This window comes from Anabas testudineus, chromosome 23, assembly GCF_900324465.2.
Source record: "Anabas testudineus chromosome 23, fAnaTes1.2, whole genome shotgun sequence".
NCBI classification, from domain to species: Eukaryota; Metazoa; Chordata; class Actinopteri; order Anabantiformes; family Anabantidae; genus Anabas; species Anabas testudineus.
The window spans coordinates 11,092,899-11,113,837 of NC_046631.1; the positions used below are offsets into that span (position 1 = coordinate 11,092,899).

General features: G+C 41.0%; 1 protein-coding gene across 1 annotated transcript in view; it reads right to left on the reverse strand.

Annotated features, from left to right (window-relative positions):
* Window positions 1-20,939, reverse strand: part of ptn (pleiotrophin) — a 35,598-nt gene that overhangs the window by 1,310 nt on the left and 13,349 nt on the right. The window contains exons 2-4 of the mRNA XM_026363929.1: window positions 10,727-10,821; window positions 9,730-9,903; window positions 6,525-6,686 (exon numbers count right to left, since the gene is read on the reverse strand). Of these exons, the coding sequence (XP_026219714.1) occupies window positions 6,525-6,686; window positions 9,730-9,903; window positions 10,727-10,820 (430 nt within the window). The 5' untranslated portion in view covers window position 10,821. The remainder of the gene's footprint in view (window positions 1-6,524; window positions 6,687-9,729; window positions 9,904-10,726; window positions 10,822-20,939) is intronic.

Here is a 20,939-nt window from a genome sequence, read left to right on the forward strand (position 1 = left end):
CTGTGTGTCTCAGTTGAATTGTTTTTGTACCTTTTCTTATTGTGTGTGTGTGTGCGTGTGTGCGCACCGACGGGTTACACAGCTGAAAGGCCGATTATTTTGTGGTGAAAACACAAATGGAAAAAACAAACATGACTAATCAGAACTGTATTTTTAGGGTACTGCTATTGTATGTTTCAGCAATAGAAAAAGCTTATGTAAGCTTATATAAGTTTTTTCTTTGAACTTCCTGTCTGCACTGAAAGTGGGATGTGTTGTTATATAAGTTGTTGCTATCTGCGATCATTTGAGCAAATCCTGTATCTGTTTCACAATAAAGCTTCCAGTGTTATGTTTTCTTCCAGCTTCCAGCTACAGTAGACCTGAGACATGTGATTCCCTGCAAGTCTTACCAACACTGCTGTAATGGATGTATATCTGAAGCTATGATCAAAGTTAAACCTTTTTCCTTTTATATCATGGGGTTAAACACAAACTCAAAAACTAATTCAGACAAGCCTTAATGTTTTTCTGGTGGGGTTCTAGTGGATGCTGCCTCTCTACTCCCCATGGACACCCGTTCTATCCATCTATCAGATAGTAGAGTCCTGATGAAAGTTCTTCGTTCTTGTGTGACCGTGCTCTTGGACTCATTTTGAAGGACTGGCCACATCTGGGATGCATCACTATTGTTCTACATCTTCTCTGTTTGTCCACCCGTCTCTCTTCGTGGAGTCCCAGAGTCTTAGAAATAACTATGTAACTTCCTATTTATTTTATTTGAGATACTGTACACGGGAATTTGATCACCTTTTTCAAATACAGTATATGCAGCTTTTCTGGGATGCTTGGCACTACTACTACTACTACTACTACTACTACTACTACTACTACTACTACTACTACTACTACTACTACTACTACTACTACTACTACTACTACTACTACTACTACTACTACTCTCTCAACTCTAAGTACTGTTTTCTAGTAAGCTTTTCAGCTTACTGCGTGTTAAACAGAGATGTCAGCCTGGCTAATCCACACCCTTTTCTTTAGACCATGTACCAAAGTACTACTGCTGCACTGACACTATATTTAGATCCTCCCACATAACGTTTGCCGGGGTTCACAGCTAAACCTGTGAACAAATGTCAAATGTGAAATAAAAATCTTAATTTACATTTGAAAATGAAAAAAGTAAGTTGAAAAAAAAAAAAAAAAAGTCTAAAAAAAATCTTTTCATATATGTAAGAAAGTTAAGAATTCGACATGAGTCCAGAATTAATTTTTGCATTAATGGATTATTGTGAAAGGACACCTCCACAACTCACAAATCCCCTAATGACATGCAAGCAAGCAGCATGAGCTGAGCAGCGACAAGTTGTGCTCAGCTAACGAGATTTTCACTTGTAACCTTTTAATATTCTGAATGTGAACGACGAAGAATTGTTCTTAGAAATCTGTTCTTGTCACTTCGCTAGCAAACTTCCACACTAGTGCAAAGTGCTCTCACCCATGCAAATACAGAAATTCTCTTCCATTCATTTGTTTGTTTTCGTTTGTTTGAATATTTGTATTTTTTTATTTCTTTATCCTCCGTCTGTGCATTCTGCTCCCCGGGGAGAGTGCATGAGAAAAAGGATTCACTCCTGCTCCAATATATGAGATGGGGACTCTCGTACCAGGCTGGAGGGCTTTCTGTTGCATTTGCATTACATGACGCTGCACACTCTTCTTTGACTCTGACACAAACTCAAAATTGGGTCGTTGCTGCCTTTTCCTACTCAAATATACCGTGGACAAAAAAGTCACTACATATTCTCAAATTTAAGGTGAGAGCAGAATCTGATTTAGCATTTTATTATTAATGGGGTGAACTAAATAATGAGTTGATCAATGGAAAAAAAAGGGTCTTCAGCACTTTTCCTTAAGATCCACAGCAGGGTGTGGTATCAGGTCATCATCACATAGTGACTCAAGCTCATAAAATTTACATCATTTACAACTTAAGTTTGGCTGGTTAGACTCAAACTTTAGCTTCAGTGACATTCTCTGCCTTCGTGGAGCAGAGGTACTGGGTTTATACCATGTGTGGTTATGAATGCACGTCTTTGATTTCAGAACACCACCTCCCTGTCCAGCAAGAAGAATGCAAACAAATTCACTCTAAACTCATTCAGAGACACGGATTTATCCAAACAATGCCTTTTGTTTAACCCGAAATCAACTCTGGCATCCAAATGCTCCCCGTGCTCCTCTCGTTCCTGTTCGCCTGAAAGAAGTAGGGGACCTTGAGGTTTCCAAAGGCATTCATAATGTTTCATTTCTGTCATTCTTTGTTCTCTCTTTTCTCTCCACAGGGTCTGCGTTTCACCTGGACTAGACAGCAAAGACACGCAACTCTGAATCGCAGATCTTTCCCAAGGCACCTCTTAGCATTGTCTCCTCCACAATCTGCAAATGACAGATGCTACCTCCATGACAGCAACCTGCTGCAGTCAGGGGAAACCTCCCAAACCCATGGTGGCTGGTCAGAAATGTAGATTGGGCCAGGCAGATCTCTGCTCCCAGCCTGGGGTTAGATAGCCTCTTCTCTCACCATCCAAGTCACTCCAAAGTCAAACATTTCTCTTTTTCCATAAGCCCTCAGATCCCACTGCTGTGGACTGTATCTCTACCTTTCCCCTGACATACATTGAAGAACATACACAAATCTCCCTCCTCGTGTACACACCTCATTGTGCACACCACCCCTTCTTTCTTTTTCCCAGTAACCCCTCTGCTTCCAAAGGCTTATCTTCCAACTGGCAGACATGGGAAAATCACACCTCGCTCTCTCTTCATCTTGGCTACTATCATTCCTCAGCTGTCACACCTCTTTAGGCTGTCAATCAACCTTCACATATCTGGCCTTCATTACAACTGATGCATGCAGGTACACCGTGTTGCTGCCTACTGAACACGTTTTCACTTGCAGGCACAAACACACACATCCACAGACTGTGTGCACATACAAATGTTAATATCCTTTAACATAGAAAGTTCACAATATTCATTGATGTAGTTGTGCAGATGCACTTGCATAATGAGATATGGGAAATAAATATGGAAAGTTAAAAGATCAAATTGTAATGCTGGGCTAGAAACAAAACACAGAGACAGGATAACTAGTCAGGAAAGGTAAGCAAGACGTGTGGAAACAGCATTAACGCTGATGATCTGGCAAGGTGGTGCCGACTGAGGGGAGCTTATAAAAGGTTCCTGGTGCACAGGTGAAACAGATCTGGTGATTAAGGTAAGTGAGCACAGGGAGAGGAGGATTAGTGCTGAGTAGAGTAAAGAGACTGAGAGGGCAGGAACAGGAAATGGACCAACAGGGACAAGGCCAGGCAGGGATCATGACAGATACGTCTATTAGAGGTATTTTAATTTGTACCTCACATAAATTTCCTGAATGCCTGTGCCATACAGCAGCAGCAACAGGAGCCTGGACATTAAACTGAGCAATGTGACATAAAGTACTTTAAATTTACAATATAACACTTAAAGTACCAAGATAGCAAAAAAAAAAATCAAAGAAATAGAACTAATGGGAGTGTCGACAGTCACACAGTCCACAGATAAAGAGACAAAGATTAAACTGAGGGTGTGAATGTTGGTGTGATGGATGCTGATAGATCGGACACCTTTTTATGTTCCACCCTTCCTCGCTGTTGCATTTTGCATTATAATAAAGGTCCCTACTCAACAGCACTGACCAGGATACAGTAAATCATTGCAGAAAGTGGACGGACAGACAGACGTCGCTCAAGTGCTCTAAACCACAAAATGTGCAATTACCCTGACAAGAGTGATAAGTTCCTTTTAACAGAAGGTGTCATTATTGGCCATGTGCTGGAACCATTGATGCTGTACTTCTTCCTTGGAAAGTCAGTCTCGCGTTTGAGCAAACAGTATTTGTCGCACGAATCGAATTGACACTCAGCGTTTCTCTTTATGTTTTAACACTGGTGTCCTGTAACATATGTTTGCCAACAAGCAAGGGAGACTCACAGATGGCAAGTATAGTGCAGCTCCTCAAGAAACGTCCTGTCACAAAGCATTTTCACTCTGTGCTACTGAGTAAAAAACATTAACAGATTCTACCTTTGAAAGTCAAATAGAGTTTGGTGTAAAACCTAAAGACAAACAGACGTGTTACAGTTGGCAGCAGTGCAGATGCAGACACCCTGTAGTAAAAGATGGTGTCAGACGTGCTCGCATTGTCTTGGATGGAGTGACAGTAGGGTTAAACAAACCTCATGTGCACACATGTCATCTGCTGAGCGTGATAAGGGTGCAGTTTATGACCATTGGCAGCGATTCTGCATGCATAATAATCCTGTTTGGACAATGGGACATTCACAGTGGGTCTATTAGAACATCCTTGTTTACTAAATTAACAAAGGGCAAGGACTCACTTGGAATGAATTGGGGGTTTTCTTATCACCAGCTTTACACCAAGCTCTCGAAGCTGACTGTAATAAATTCTACATGCATCCACATGATTATTTAATATTCTCCTATTAGCTTAAATTTTGTGACAACTTGAGTTTCCTGATAACTGCCCATTTCAAGAACAGTGTGGGAAGTCGGAGAAAAAAGGCTCCCTAACTTTAGTGTCTTTGACACGACTACAGACAGCTAAAAGCATGTAATTACAGCTGAATACTGAGTTAACCTATTCACCCCTGCTTTAACACTGTCACTCACCGCTTCAACTTAGCACTTAAGTAGGTGGATTTCCATCATCATGATGTGATGAATGTGAATCACAGCCGTCATTGCCTCAGATGAAATCATTGCAAGGGTCTGCTGGATTTAGCAAAGATGCAATCAGTTTGAAATGTACCAGGAGACAAGATAAATATCTACTGAACTTGCACAGTAATTATCAAAAAGAGTATAGAAGAAGTTCACTCTCGTACGTCTTACATATACATACATGCATACATTGGTGCTAATATATTCTAATTAAACTAAATTTGGATTCTTTCATTTCAGATTTTGACCCCTGTGTTATAAAAAGTACAAAAAAACAAACAGATCCGAACGGGGAACAATATGCGAGCTTGGCAGAACAAAGATCAGAAGCTCAGCTGAAGAAACAGACACCCAACTGGTAAACATCCCTTCAGCTATAATTAATTTAACAAACCAAATAATCTAACATCCCCTGTAACTGTTTACAGTGATTTAACAGTGCCAGACAGTCCTGGAACACTTCTTCTTGTAAATCATTAGTTTGTTTCTGCATCGGTCGTGCTTTCGATCCAAAATGATCTAATGTTATGTGAGTGTAAATATAAATATTTCCAGATTTGAACCCACTATATCAATATCTGTCTGTTTACATTATTACTTTACTCACAGACAGACCTGGTCAATACTTTATTTTTAAATATTTGTTGGTCTTGGATGAATTTAATTGTATTAAATGTTTATTGAAAGTACAGAACTCCGAAAGGTGACCTTGAATCTGGCAGTACATTTTATTGTGCCAGCAGATTTGGCAGAAAAAAAACTTCCTGGAGGTCTTCAACAAAGGAGATCGTTCTCCAAACACACTGTCACACCAACGAACCAAGAGACCAACATGAAAATTAAATTGTTCATTTTATAACAGAGGTAGACTGTGTGTTACATTAATGGTATTTTTCAGCATCAATACAGTAAAGATTGCTTTTTTAAATGTAGTAGTTACTGAATCAAGTATTGACGTCTTACTTCAAAATACATTTGATTTTGCTCCATCGATTTTTGAAGTGAAACCATGAAAGTGACAATGAAGAGGAAAAAGCAGGACAGCCGCCAAAAAGGGAATTGTTTAGCATGTGGTGCTCCCTCCCTCATCTTCTTCTCACGATTTGTGTGTTACTGGTGTACTTGTCATTACTGGTAGCTGAGACAATACCTGCAGCCCAATCAGACTGCACATGTAGTCTAGTCTCCATACGTGGAGTTACAAGAAGGTTTGCTGTTTCTCCCAGCACAGCGTCAAGAGCATAGAGGAGCTACCAGCTGTTACACAAAGAGAGCTGGACAGAGCTCCAATAGGCAACAAACCCAACAATATCTGCTCCTTTGTGCAAGTAGAAACAGGACGAGCACTGAAACACAGCCCCACAAAATCACCTACAGGTGTGCATACATGTGATCAGACTCCATGAGGGTAGCATAATAGAGATGCCATGGTCCCAGCAACATCATAAAGTCCAGACCATCACTGATTTTGGTGATGAATCAGCCTCATATGTTCAGAGTGTGCAGACACTTCCTCACTGAAAACTAACATTTGGGGTAATGTTCTGATGAGGACAGTAGTGCCAGTTTTTTCAGTCTCTGAACAGTAAAGATAATTTTTTATGTTTGCGTGTAGAGAAACTCATCCCACATTTCTGAAGACGTGGTGATTCATCAACTGGACTTTAGTTTGCTCCACTGTTACTGACAGATTGATGTGTCTAGCTAAAGTTGCATTTTATCTAGTTGTGATTTATGCCTACCTTGCAGCTTGGTCTTGGGCATTTTCCCACAGGGCTTAGTAGCTGTGACAGTGGCAGCACAGGTTGCATCCATGAGCGCTCGCTTCAGCACGCCTGTCCTGTTCTTCTTGCCTGTTGCCAGATCACACTCCCCCCAATCCTGGAAGTCGTACTTGCATTCCCCTGTGGTACAAAAACCAATACTGCATTAGATGCTTTTGTTTGGCGAAGTAGCTCTGAGTTGATCAAGTATTAAAATTAATAAAGTGACACACTGCCGCTGTATTTGTTGTAAACCAGAGTCCATTGAAATCAGTCAGTGGAACAAGCCCCGTGAGCCTGAGGAGTTTTGAGTCATAAACTTTGAATGGCTGTTTGAGTGGCTATAATGTACTTGGCTATTACCCAGCTCTCTGTCAGTAGAGAGTGTCAATGATCCTCAGAGTGAGTTCTGCTGAAACCTCATCATAATACAATCTTAACAGCAAAATAAAAGATGCATATAGCTTTATACCAACAGGAACAGATGGCGCTTTGCAGTTTTGGTCTTATTTCCTATATGAACAAACCCAGCAGCAGATGTATGCAATCAAACGCGGCCTGGCCGCCGTTCATCCTGGACATATACGTCGTCTTGGCAGCAGAGACGGTGAAAGTACTTCCACCAGCACCTCACATAAATTTCACATATGTGCTTTCATTTGGTATCGAGTTAAACCAACTTAAAGTGAACCCCAGAGGATGCACGATTGCTCTAAAAAAATGGCAGCAGTGGCTGGTGTATGTTACAGAAGTGTGTGTGTGTGTGTGTGTGTGTGTTTGCGTCCCGTATCCCCACGTCTCTCATATCTCCCTCCATTATTCTGTTGCTGCTCTACCCGGGCTCCCTTAAGGCTGTGACACTCATTCATCAGCTTCCTTGCACATGGAAGTGTCGAACCCCTTGTCACTGCCTCTGAGATCCCAGGGTGCTCATCAGGGGAGGGGAGAGGTGGGAGAAGGGGTGAGGAGAGAAGAGAACGGATGGAGAGTGGAGAACAGACAGAGGGAGTGACAGGGCCATTGTTGCAAGAATCCTACAGGGACTTACTGAGCATCCACTTTAAAACTCTACGCCTCCATACCTATAATTTGTCTCTAAGAGAGAGCTTCTTTGCTGGCTCCTGGGAATTTGGCAGGCAGCCCATGTCCTCTTTAAGGTGAGTCCTGGACGTCTGAATGCAAATTATTACCGGGAAACATCAGTTCATTAAGAATCACAAGATTCTTAAAATGTTGAATGATGGTTTTAAACAATGAATTTAACACATAACTATAAAAGAATACAACACATAATGTTCTCTAACTTATTAAAATCTGAATTCAAATGCACCACAGTGTGCCGAAAAGATGCTCGAGTTAAATAAATGCACTTGTTTTCAGTGTTCTTCGTTTTACGATTCACCAAAAGATCTGCTGTATAAAAAAATCTATTGTAATTCTTTGTGAATAGGTCAGTATGAGCTGGGTTTTAATTATGTATTGATGCTGAAATTCAATAAGAAACCCACACCCATGGATGGACTACCAAACAAGCCTACTGGGCACAGGATCACAGGAGGCCCATGGACCAGAGCCTGTGTGTGAAGTGACTGTCAATATGTCTTGTTTAAAATCATAGAGCTTTATTAAAATACTCTAAAAAAAGGGTAAAAAAAAAAACAACAGAGCGTCCGAAAAAGACTAATAAATGACCAAAAACAGACAAAACTACGCATGACTACCTCATTTTTATTCATTTATTTCTTATAGGCAATAGGAGGGTGGAAGAAAACCTTTACTTGTGTGCACAGGGACCTCATAATCCATCAAACATTTCCTTCCTTAAAAATATTCAAATGTTTATTCCTTTGCTTTTATAATTTTTAGAAACAATTATCTGTTTATTTGAGGCTTTGTATGTTCTTTAATCATCTATCGGCTACTTTGATTATTTGATATATCATATACTGTATACACCCATTAACCAGGGTTTGCTACCTGTCACTTGCCCCACAGTGTTTGTAATGTCATCCTTCTGGCATCCTGACTCTACTGCATTGTGCATACTCTCCTATCTATTATACCGCATTCATACTAACACCGCATTGCTGCAAAGGCCCAAAATGACGAATATATATATACTGCAAATGACAAAAACAATTTGGACTATATGCTACAAGCTCAAAATTGCCATCAACCCAGTTTTCACTTCTGCGATTTAATATTGTAATAACACGTAATAGTTTTGCCACACGGGGTGTTAAATGTTTCATGTATCTCAGAGCTGCGCTCAGAGGAAACCACATAATTCCAACTTTACAATTTGTGAGGTTCTTGTAAGAGTACCTAAAGCTACATCATGATTAATGCAGTATGCTACCCACCAGTATTTAGGTAATTAGACAACTGGCAAAAAAGCCTTTTCATCAATGACAGACATTTTTGCACCATATCTGAATCCAGGTTTAGCTGCCAAGGTTAAATTACAGGGTCTGTTCACACCACTTCTGACGCATTTTGTAGAGAGTGTGCACCAAATGTTTCAGTGCTTATCATTTTCATTGCTATGCAAAACAGAAAAAGACACTGGGTCAGTGGTAATGATCTTCAGCTTCGACACACATGAGGGGCTTGTTAGCCTCTTCTTCTCTCTTTGTTTTCTCGAGTTACTTTCTACAATCGACAGCGGCATGTAACTTATTGCCACTTCTCCAAAACTTTTGCTGCTACCGTATAATCTATAAAGCCAGTTTGCAGGACCATTATTTCCTGCAGTGTGTTCATCACTTGTGACAGGCTCATTGCAGAGCAGCAGGCGCCTGCCTGACACGACTTACTGGGGGGGACAAAAGTCCCTGAGGCTTGTCACTGCAAGACATTTCAGCTGTAAAGGCTGCAAAGTCTCAAGCCCAAAAAGCAAATCACAAAGCAGGATGATTATTCCTGTTTGTTTCACATTTTCTGTTGTACCTCTCTCCTTTTTGTTTGTATTGTGAAAATGGGACCACTGTTTGTGTGCCATAAACAAAAGGGAGGTGGGGGGAGACAGAGAAATGATGGTGTACAGTACAGGAAGAGGTTCCCAGAGTTCTCTGGCTCTTCCAGTGGTTGTTATTGGTGGTGATTATTTCCTATGCATCTGTCGTGCACCGGGCTTCTGGTTTCTACCCACTGAGATCAGAGCAGAGCAGATCACAGTTCTCACCTCCAAACTTCTTCTTCCAATTGCACGGGATCTTGCAGCGTTGGGTCTTAATGGTCTGCTTGCAGTCACTGCCGGTGCGTGTGCCCTCCCTGGTGCCGAGTCCACAGTCTCCTTCGTTGGCTACACACACGCTCCACTGCCACTCCCCACAGTCTGACTTGCGCTCCTTTTTTCCTGCAGCACCAAACATACACTTTTAACCCCCAGTGCTGTAACCGGCACAGAGCCGGGCAGGTTTTTATGCCTTTTGGGTGAAGTCCAAGTGAAATCTCAGTTCAGCTAAGTCTAATTTAAGTGACAACATGTTCCTGAGGGCACAATCATGTTTGCATGTCAGCAAATAAGTGTTTGAATATTTGCAATTTAGAAAAGCATGTCCTGAATTTGGTGGTTTTACATACCTTTAATGCATAAACTTAAATATTAAATATCCAATGTGAGCAGCCAAGGAATGTTTGACACACACTTTTTGCAAATGAGTTCTTGAAGGAGTCACATTTTACAGTAAGTACGACTCCTGCACAAGTCTTTAGTCTCTGATTATGGGGAAAAAACATGTTTCATACTTAGTTTTTATGAAAACAAGAAACTGAAGCTGCTATTTGCAGCGTGTAAGTATTTGCCCCCTCTTGAACTTTTTTCCTGTTATTTCTTGGCAGTTGTTATGGGTTTAGGAGCTAATTTCCAATGCAAATGAACTTTTTTCCCTTGAATTTAAATTAGGCTAAATGTTGTTTTCTTTGCCCAAGTGGGATTTATCTGACTTATTTTCCCTTTTTTGCAAGATATTGCTATTTGTTTCTGGCAAATTCTCAAAGGAGACAAATTACTTCAAACCAAAAGGCATGCTTGTAATTTTCATATATGTTTAATAGTTATGTCCAACTAAACAATGTTTAGAGTGACATTGTGAATCCTTTGGGGGGTCGATAGCACTGTATAGACGTACTGTAACATCACCAACTATACAGATATACTTCTGGTCTGCAAGGCTCACCTTGTTTGTCTACTTTCCCTCCTTCAGCTGCCATCAACGTTAGCACCAGGAGTGCCATCACAGCCACCCGTGTCCACTGCTGCTGTCCATTCATTCTGAAAGAGACAAGACTTTTAGAGGAGAATCCTTGTTTCCTTACACATTTAAAGTGTGACTGGGCTGTTATATTGGATGTGATGTGTCCCTCAGCCTGAGAAAAGCAATCGTTGTCTCCTGAGAGCAGAGAAAAGGCCTGGGGAATTTCCATTTCTCGTCTTTTCTCATCATTTCCATCATGCTGGATTTAAATATCAACCTTTCCATTGTTTCCACTGCTGCTACATTGTCAGTCATGAATGTATCTGCTGTCAATCTCTGTGAAATCTTGTCACAATTAGATAAAGTCACCATATGAGTTTGATTTAATTTGTCAGAACCCTTGTTTGTCTGCCTACTGAAGTCTGACACAAGAAAGAAAGTTTAACAAGGTTTTAATTCTTCTGTTACACAACTCAAAAAGGCTGCATTGCCTAGCAAAGGCGACTGTCATCGAAGGAATGTGTCCTCCTTCTGCTTCTTCCCCTGTCGATGTCATATTGTGGAACAAAGCAGCAAAACGATGAGTCTTTAAATACATCTTTGCTGTTGGATTCTACAAGAGTGACTTTGACCTTGTTCACAATTTCTCTTCAATGTGTTTCCTGAGAGTTGATTGGAGAGTTGACAGCAACACCGGCTGGATTAAAGGTACCCTCTGAAGTGTTCAACCACTAGTAGCGCTGTGGATCATATGATTCAGTTTGTTATAGCATAAGGCAGAAAGCTTTACATAACAAATCAGCGATGAGCAGTAATCAGCACTGGGGCAGACACTTCTGTGCATCCCTACAGGAGCTTTAATATACGACTTGTGTTTTGACTCCAAACAGGTTTAAAGAACAGCACAATATTGGCTCAAGATGAAAGATTACACCTGTAAAAGCCAGAAAAGAGCAAGATTACAGTGGTGGCTTCTCTCATACTGCCATTGTGCAAGTGTATCAACTGTCAGGGAAAAATGTCCTCGCTTTTCTCTGCTTTTATTGTCCATTATTTGCACAAAGTTACTGATGTTTCAGGTGACAAAAAGGTTTTACACATCACACCAGGACTACATATTATGATTCAAGCTTACTTGCTTGATCCCCCGGCTGTCTCCGCAGAAAAGCTGTATAACCAGCTTAACACACTGTGATGACATTATTGCAGTAAACTCACTCCAGCTCCGACCCTGTGTGTTTCTCCCCCCTCTTTTTCAGAAGAATCCTCCCGCAGACAGTGCTCTCTGAGAGGAGAGACAGCATGAGACTTAGACAATTACCAAGTGTCTGACGCCAAATACACTCCTCTGTGCTCAAATTTCTGTGGAAAGGTTGAGCCTGGAAGGGAAACTATATCCATTTGTCATTTTAAATTAATCATGAGCTGGCTGAGAGCCTCCTGTCCCACGGTGTAGTGAACTTGCATTTCCAACTTTTCATTTCACTCAAGACTTTACATAAGGTAAGTTTCCGAGGACAATGAAGTCGCCTGATATTTAAATCCAGTATTCAAACCTTATATTTAATTATAAGGTGTTATTGTAGTGTATTTTAATGTCTTGCAGCACTTCTCAGAAACTCATAATGAGTCTTATGGTGGTGCCTATATTCTCTCTGCCAAGTACGTCGTCTGAAACCTTCACACGATTGATTTCATACTTTGGCAGAACACAGGCAAACCTTATTTTGATTAAATACTTCAGACTCCATCTCCCAGTTTTTTGTTGACTCTTTTTACACTGTTCCAAACCCATATTCATCTCCATAACCCCAAAAAAGGAAGAAAAAAAGTCACTGAATCCCAACTGTAAGAGGCTCATACCAAGAGTTTCACAGAGAAAACCCAATGAAAGCTCCCTGATAAGGATCATTTCCAAGAAAAAGGCATTGTGGCCTTTCAAATGATAAGAAAGCCTCTTCTTCAGTAAGTCACACAGAGAGCGATGGGCTCTCGGTGCAGCGTGGGCATAAAGGGAGCCGGGGTTGATGACTTTGAATGAGTACTCCATACAGTAGGTTAAAAAAAGAAATACGTCTTGGAATTAAACTGAATTAACCATCTCCTCCGTTTTAACCAGAGAATCCCGAAAGAAGACAGGCTTCTCCTCCTCTAGAGGTCAATAAATTAAATGGAAGTCTTTTCCAACCATGCCGTTTCTGTTTCCAGGGCATGACAGCACCTACAGCAAAATGGATGACTGGGTGGATCGGAGTCTTTGACTCTCATTCGGCAGGAATGTGTGCTGCCTGAGAAGCACTTTGATTAGAAGCGCTGGCGGTTGTCAACTTAAAGGGCTTTTCCATAAATTCTCTCCCTCTCTTTCTTTAATAAGTCAGATATGTACCTGCACCTACAGCTCTATGTTTTGTGACAGGTAGGAGATGAGCTCAAAATCATTGACATTTCTCTCTTTCCAACTCTGGGATCCTGGCAACCTGACCGTAATTTGTAGCTTCAAAGCGACTGCTTTCTTCTATTAGCTCGACTGATTATCATCTGCATCATCACGAGGTGGTGTTTTGTCCTGTTTCCTTCACAGATACTGATGCAATTTGTAAAATTCACAGACATGTTTCAATGCTCTGGTAATGCTGGATACCAGAGAAAAAGAGTCATCAAACCTTGTTCAACTTTTCCCCAGTTTCTAAGTGAGATATTGCTGCAACTGAAGGTTTAGCGAAGTGAGGCTCTTCAAATAAAAGAGGTATTTAAAGCCCGGGAGGATTTCTTTTTTTAATATTAGCTTCAGTGGTTTTCAGTTCTTGAAGGCAACTTCAGCTTTCAGCTCTGTGGCCATTGTTAAAATTCTGCCCTGTGACAGATAGGAAATAATAATCTCATAAGAAAGTTTCGCATACAAGAAAAACGTACTGAAAAAGATCACACATCGTAAGAGTACTGTTTGAATATGAACCACTGTGTCCGATATGATTTTACAAACCATTTATGTGTGTTTTCTTTGTAACAATAACCCTGCCATCAGATAGTTGTGGCTAAAATGTAAAACAACTGTAAATGTTCATGTTCACAGACAGTCTGGTAAATATTGTATAGAACCGTGAGAGTCCAAAATGGCTCAGTTGTGTATTATGCTTCGACGTGCAGTGCAATTGTGGTAATTATGATCTTCAGATTGTCCTGTGGTGGAGACAGGGGAAGTGAATGCTTGCAAACTTCAGCCAAAACACCAGTGGTCAGTGTGGCTAATGAGCTTGTAAGAGGTGGTGCTATCAAGCCCTCCCCTCTCGAGCACAGACAAACACCAGATGCAAAACACTCACCATCTCTCTCTCTCTCTCTCTCTCTCAAGGACTTGTGGTACAGTTATCCTTGCCAAGTACATAAAGCAGGATCTGTTTATACTATCAGAGCCCTTGCCTGTATCTGATACGAAGACAGGAGGCAATGGTGTTGAAAGAGCAGGAATAAAGGAGACAGCAGTTTAATTAATCAATCATGAGGCCCAAGAAAAAAGGGAATTACTTGGGTTATTATTTCTCTGAGCTGGGCAAAATAGATTTATATCATTATCATTCTGTGAAAATGGATTTTCTTTTATATTTATTTATTTTGAAAAACCATTAACCTCTAAAATCTAGTTCTTAATCACAGAACATATCTAAATACATATGGGAGCATGTAATTTGTGTATTAATATTATCACATGACACGTGTATGCTTTTAATATCGTTGCAGCTGCATATGAATTATGCATGTTTTTTTTAATAACTCTTTGCTCCTGGAGGCAACAAATCAAAGAGTCACTCATAATGGGGAAACTGTACAGAGAATTATCACCTGGATTTGCAGGATAGAAGTTCATAGCGAGTCTCAGCTCACTGTTTAACTGCCCAGTCTGCAACTTCACTGGTTGGTTTCATTCCCATGGCTTTCACAGTATTTACTTTCGACCACAGCAGGCAGCAGTTTGCAGCAAAGAAAGCGTTAAAGCTCAGTGTCCACTAGCTGCTCAGCACCAAACAGGAGACAGACATGGTACTTACACTTACAGATTTCATACATTATAAGCGTTCTGTAGTCTAGAGCCTAATAATTTTGGTCTGAGAGGTGTGCAACATTAAATTCTAAGCCAAAATACTCATTACATTCAGAGGTGTGCTCTGTGTAAGTACACCAAGGGAGAAATAAAGAATAGCACTCAAACCTCTATGCAGTGCTTCATGCTGCTCACTAAATTGGGTACAAGTTAAAATCTTTGGAGAGTCGTTTCTTTCTTCCTCTGAAGAATACATGAAGCTCGTGTCAGCAACTGTTAAATCTGTTAAAACTTCAGTGATTAGTGATGTATGTAAAGCTGTTAGAGGTTCCTGCATAGACCCAGTAACAGCTGCAATTCATGCAGGCTGCAAAAAGGAAACAAAGCAGCACGTCAGAGAGCAACAGCCAGCACATTTCACCCATCTCTTTGCAAAAAAACTGTGAAAACAGGGACAGCAGCAAAACAGTTCCAAGACAAGGGCTGATTGACTGCACAACACTAAACAGGCCAGTGAGAGGGAAAAACACAAAACCAATCATGTGCACTTTGTGCAACGGTGAAAGTTGCAAATGTGCTGCAATAAGCATGTTTTGTCTTGTGTAATAAGCCTTTTTCACCTAATTCCCCTGTAGCCTTTCCGTCTTTTCTGAGCCACTTTCAGTTTTGGAGCCCCTAAAGTGTCTGTGTCCTGTGTAAGCTGGATACTAACCTATATTCTCTATTTAAAATTGCACTAATCTATATTTAATATAAACAAAGGATCAAAACACTATGTATAATGTGAAAGCAGCTAAATATGTGTATTTCTACTTTGCTGGAATCCACTGATTAATGACTTTGATGGGATGACATACAACCGGACTCTGAGGTGTGAACAGAACTTGCAGACTTTACAGATCGGCAAAATTACAGATGCAAGACACTAGAAACTCAAAAGGTCATAGACCTGATGGCTTTCAGTTTGGTGTTCTTTTTAAAGGGTAACAATACCCTCACAAGTTTTGTTGGTGTATGATATCAACACAGGTGATTTGTTTTTTCTGCCAAACTGATTTTCTCCACCTCTGCCGTGCACACAATGCTGCTCTGCTCCCAATGTTTCAATACTTTGCTAAATACTCAATACCCTTCAGGAAACTTCTGTATATCATTTCTTTCATGCATTGTTTGATGTTGCTGCTTCTGCTACTTGGGTTTTTACTCCAACACTCTCAGTTGGACTGTGGTCAGATTTCCAGGTGAATAAGGTTCATAAAGAAGTCACTTTAATGGCATCTGACACAGATGGACACATACTTGAATTATCATCTCTGTTCATACTGAGTCGAATGTGGTGATCAGAAAAACAAAAACTAAAGAAAACATATCTTACTTTCTCTATTCAGCTCACTGTTTGTTTATCTCTACTTACAGACAGACAACACAGCACTATGTCCCTAGGAAAAGTCAGGCAGAAAAAGTTCCTTCTGAGTGGCTCTTCCATCTCAGTAGTTGTAATTCAGAAGCGCAGCAAATGCTTCACCTAGACACAGGGCATATTGAAAGGATTTATTTAGGAGTTTCTCGGTCTGTGTGTTCCTTGAGCTAAGCTTTTGAGAGATCCCAGCCTAGATGAAATGAGAAGTGTATTGACTAGAGGACAGAGGAAGGCCTTTGAAAGAAACAGACAAGCAGACAAGCATGTAAAGTCAGGGATACAGCTCCAGAATGCAGCCTCGAATAAACAGCGGGATTACAGAGCATAAAGTATAAACAGCTGTGTGAAGGGTAACAGCAGGAATATATGGTAAATCATACGAGGGAAAGCTAAAAAATGCAGCTGAGTGCAATTATACCTGCGGGTTTGATAACGGCTGACGCTGAATAAAAGTGAATCATTTCTCATGGGGCTGTAGGATGCCTTAATTGAGGCACGACACCATTGCTCATGTGTTTAGGTGCCGATGATTAGAGGAAAATGCCACACATTTTCTGACTTGTGTTCTGTAAAGGTCAGACAGTGGGGGAGAGAGTGTGTGTGTAGAGGGTCCCCGCTATCTTTCAGAACAGCCCCGGAGGAGCCCGCAGGGAGCCGCACTCCAGAACAAAAACAGCATGTGTGGTACTCTTTGTGTGTGTGTGTGTGTGTGTGTGTATTGTGTTTGAGGCCTAGTCTTGAAAACAGCTCAGCTTGAACAGCGGTGGAGAATGACGGCCTTGTTTAATGATAAAAACACAATAATAATAATAATAATAATAAAAATAATAATAAGGATGACAAACAGCAGCTCTGTGAGAGCATCAGAGCTGAAACTGCTGAAATTGAAGACTTCAATTTCTGCACAAATGGCTCCATTACACTGATCATGTTATATCTACGCCTCCAAACACCCACTCAGTCACTTATCCTCCCACTCATCTCTGTGCCCCCTTTTTCTTTATTATAAGCACTCATATGAGGACATTATGAGCTCTGTGCTGTCACTGGTGCAACTAACTCCAGTAATAATCAATTACCTGCATTTTTTGGATTAGAAAACCACAATACCACAAAATGAAGACTGAATAGAGCACCCTGTGCAAATGCAACCCCACTACCCCTCTCTTTATCTCCGATTCTATTGGGCTTTGTAATATCTCAGCCATGTTTTCACATGGAAAAAAAAAGGCTGCACAAGGAGAGCTGGGGGGGGGGCACACAAGTGGATTAAACTTTCAACAAGGACTGTTTTTCAGAGGAGACATGTTTGTAAAATATCAAAAAACATGTTTTTAGTATTGGCTCAAGGGGTAAACATTTCAAACAAGTCTTAAAGAATATTCAAATTCAGGACGCAGTGAATGATAGGACAAAGGTTTAAAGATTTCCAGTGTTTACAAAGAGTGTTTGGAAGTTTTCTCATGTTTAACAAGTGGACCTGCCTCCAGATGCACTGAACTTCACCGAGAACAAAGTAAACAGAGAACTTTTCATTCCCTGAACAGGTATTTAACATTTAACGTTTGAAGAAGAATAACAATATGACTGAGGACGTTTTTGCAGACTAAATTCATTAAATTAAGTTTGTGGTCTTCTCTGGGGGAGTTGTTTACATCTAAGCTGTAAAATAACTAAATGTTCAGATATTTATTATTATCTCAGCAAACTATTTTCTAGGCCTTCTCTGTTTATGGCTCACTAGTCTTCAGACAACAGCCCTATTGTCGGCACACGTGTAATTGTCTCACCACAACAACAATTCCTTTATGGCCAGCTGTTGTAAAGCCACAGTGTGCAAATCTCCCATTGCTACTGAGCCTCATACACAAGATTTCCCCCCTCCCATAGAGACCTGAAGTGACAACAAACACACATTATGAAAAGTCCCTCTACACTTGCAACAGAGATTAAACAAAGTGTAAATGGTCACCTCTGCTGTCAGAGACCACCTTTAACATGATTGAACATGCACCCTAACTAGGAGGCCAGTCACCAGTGTAGCCACGTGGGATCTGCCACATGACTGACTGCACCACAGCTAGTGTGTGATGGAACTCAAAGGTCAGTAACATCGTCTTCGAGGGACCTCGCCCTCACCTGGTCCTGTGCTGATCAAGCTTCCAGTCCAGCCACAGGTTTTGCTGGACCACCTGGACTTTCACCTGGGTCTGGCAGTCACGTAGCAGGGAAGCCAACATCCCCAGCTGCAGAGGTCCAGCCATCAGTGCTACCGTCTGAACACAACTGGCATGTCAGCGAGACCCATCTGACAGGCAGAGTGTGGAGCAGTGCCACTGAGAGTGCAATGCCGTCCGCCAGATGTGCTCGAATACTGTTCTTAGTGTCTAGTTAAATCTCATCACCCCCTCCCTAGCACCGTCTGGGTGGTAGGGAGCCATTCACACATCAGCATCCCCCTTATTCTTTAAGAATGCTGGAAACGCAGCTGAAACTAACTGTGGGCCGTAATCTGTGGGGGTAGCTTGTTTGGCCAACGTCTCATCTACTAAAGATCTATCTGAGTCTGCCCTGACGTTTCACTACCGTATCTATGTCGATACTGGACCACCACAAGAGCCCCGTGCAGGACTATTTCATGGTCACCATAGCTAGACTCGTGTCTGCAGGCAGCTGGGGACAACTGTTCAGGTGTAAAATCCTCCAATAATCATTAAACATAATTAAAATAAGTCATACGTATTATGTATCAGGTGTATTCATATTTGTCAACCAGTCAGAAAATCTCTGCTAGATCTCTCCAGAAGTTTATTACTATTTGGTATTTCTTATATTGAACAAACACTTTATTATATGTGAATACACAGTCCTAAAAGTTTTTTCCATAAATGTCAGAGATAAAAGAGCTCACAGGCTGCATACAAATAGAATAAGCAGAAAAAGGATCCACAGTGTGAATATTTTGCGTCAGCAGGTTTGATCATCTCAGATCACGCTGATATACTTGTGTTGTATTCATACAGCCACCTTTTTCCCTCCTGATTGTTAATCTCTATTCCTTTCAGTGTAGAAAGCTACACCTGAATCACCTGTTTACAGGAAGGCCGCGGGGCCACGTCTTATCACCACTTGTCGTGCTTTTCTCTCCATTGGGTGCCTTTTGATTGCTAGAAATAGCTGGGCTTGTTCCCTTTAGAATCTGTCTGTCTGGCGAGTGGACCTGTGCAGCCTGATCCCCATGCAGCAGTTGACAGGCCAGAAACAGAGCTCCGTCCCTCAAGCCCCACACTGTTAGCATCAACAGTCACCGCCTACCTCTCTCCTCTCAAACCCTCTCTCTGGTCTGCTCTCCAAAGGTGCCAATTTAGACCTGTCTGTCTAATTGAAAAGGCAACATTTATCTTTGTGTGTGAGAGAGCGAGAGTGTGTGTTCCTCGCAGGAACCCATACAAAGCACCTTGAGTCACTTGTTCATTAAAGTATGCTGGATGAGAACACAGCGTGGGCAGTTTTGTCTGCCTTTTGATTAAGCCATCCTCCCCCTTTTTCTTTTTCCATTCTGTCTGTTTCTCTCCCTCCCTCTCTGCTCCATTCCCCACATCTTATTCAATGGATTTTGCTGAGAGATCTCCAGAGAAATTGTATTTCTGTCCACTTGAGCAATGCCATTGATATCTGTGTATTTAATTTTGCTTGTAAACAGACTGTGGAATTTCATATTTGGAGAGGAAAGGCAGTGACGGCTTATTAAAGAGCCCCCAAATCACTGTCTTCTTGAAAGTGAGAGTGCCCTTAATGTGCTGTGGAGTAAGGTAAATAATGCTGTAGCAGATATGCCCGCCAGTCATGACTCCTGCAGAAAGTGGAAGATAGGAAGAATACTGTACATGGGGCACGTGATGCAGTAAATGCCAGTCATTAAGTCACAAGCGCACATAATTAGGAACAATCAGCTAGAAGACATGCATTAGTTTCTGCATAATTTGCCACCTAAATGTTAACGTATCAACAAAACAAACTTGGCAACGCATAATCTAAGCAGCTAAGGTAAAGCCACAGTTAGTGTTTGTGGCTTAAAGATGCAGTATGCAATTGTTTTTTCAAAGTTTCTTACTAGAAATATGCTTAAACGTAATGAAGAGGTGTTGAAAAAAGCCTCCGATGTGCCTCTTACTAGTCAGAGAATTTAGTACATTTTGCAGCATTTTCATTTGTTGTAATTTCACAATGATAGCTACCTGAGGTGGTGGGCAGAGCACGGCAGTGTGCACCAAATCATAGGAGAGCAAGAAGAGGGAGGACAGGGCAGAGCAGACTGGATTGAATCTAAATCTCGTGGGTTAGCCAAAGCTGCATATTGTACAAACAAGAATCAAAATGTCAAAAGAAACTTTCCAAACCTGTGGCAGCATAATCCATTTCTCTACTGTCACCCCACATATGCTCAGTATGTTTCAAATGCACCATCTCACAGCTCTCAAGCCAACCTAATTATTCAGCACATGTAGCTGTAAATAAAATCAGCTGGTATGTACACAACTACAGAATCTGATTATTTTATCTTGTCATATCATTCTTTTTATGTAAATAGCGTAAATAATAAAGACGTTAGAGTTTAGTTTGGAGACTACATATTGTGTAGCACACATCAGAAAGAGAAGATATTACTCATCTTCTGGATTTAACCACAAATTCTTGTCACAGATAACCTACATCTTCCACCTACACAGACGCCA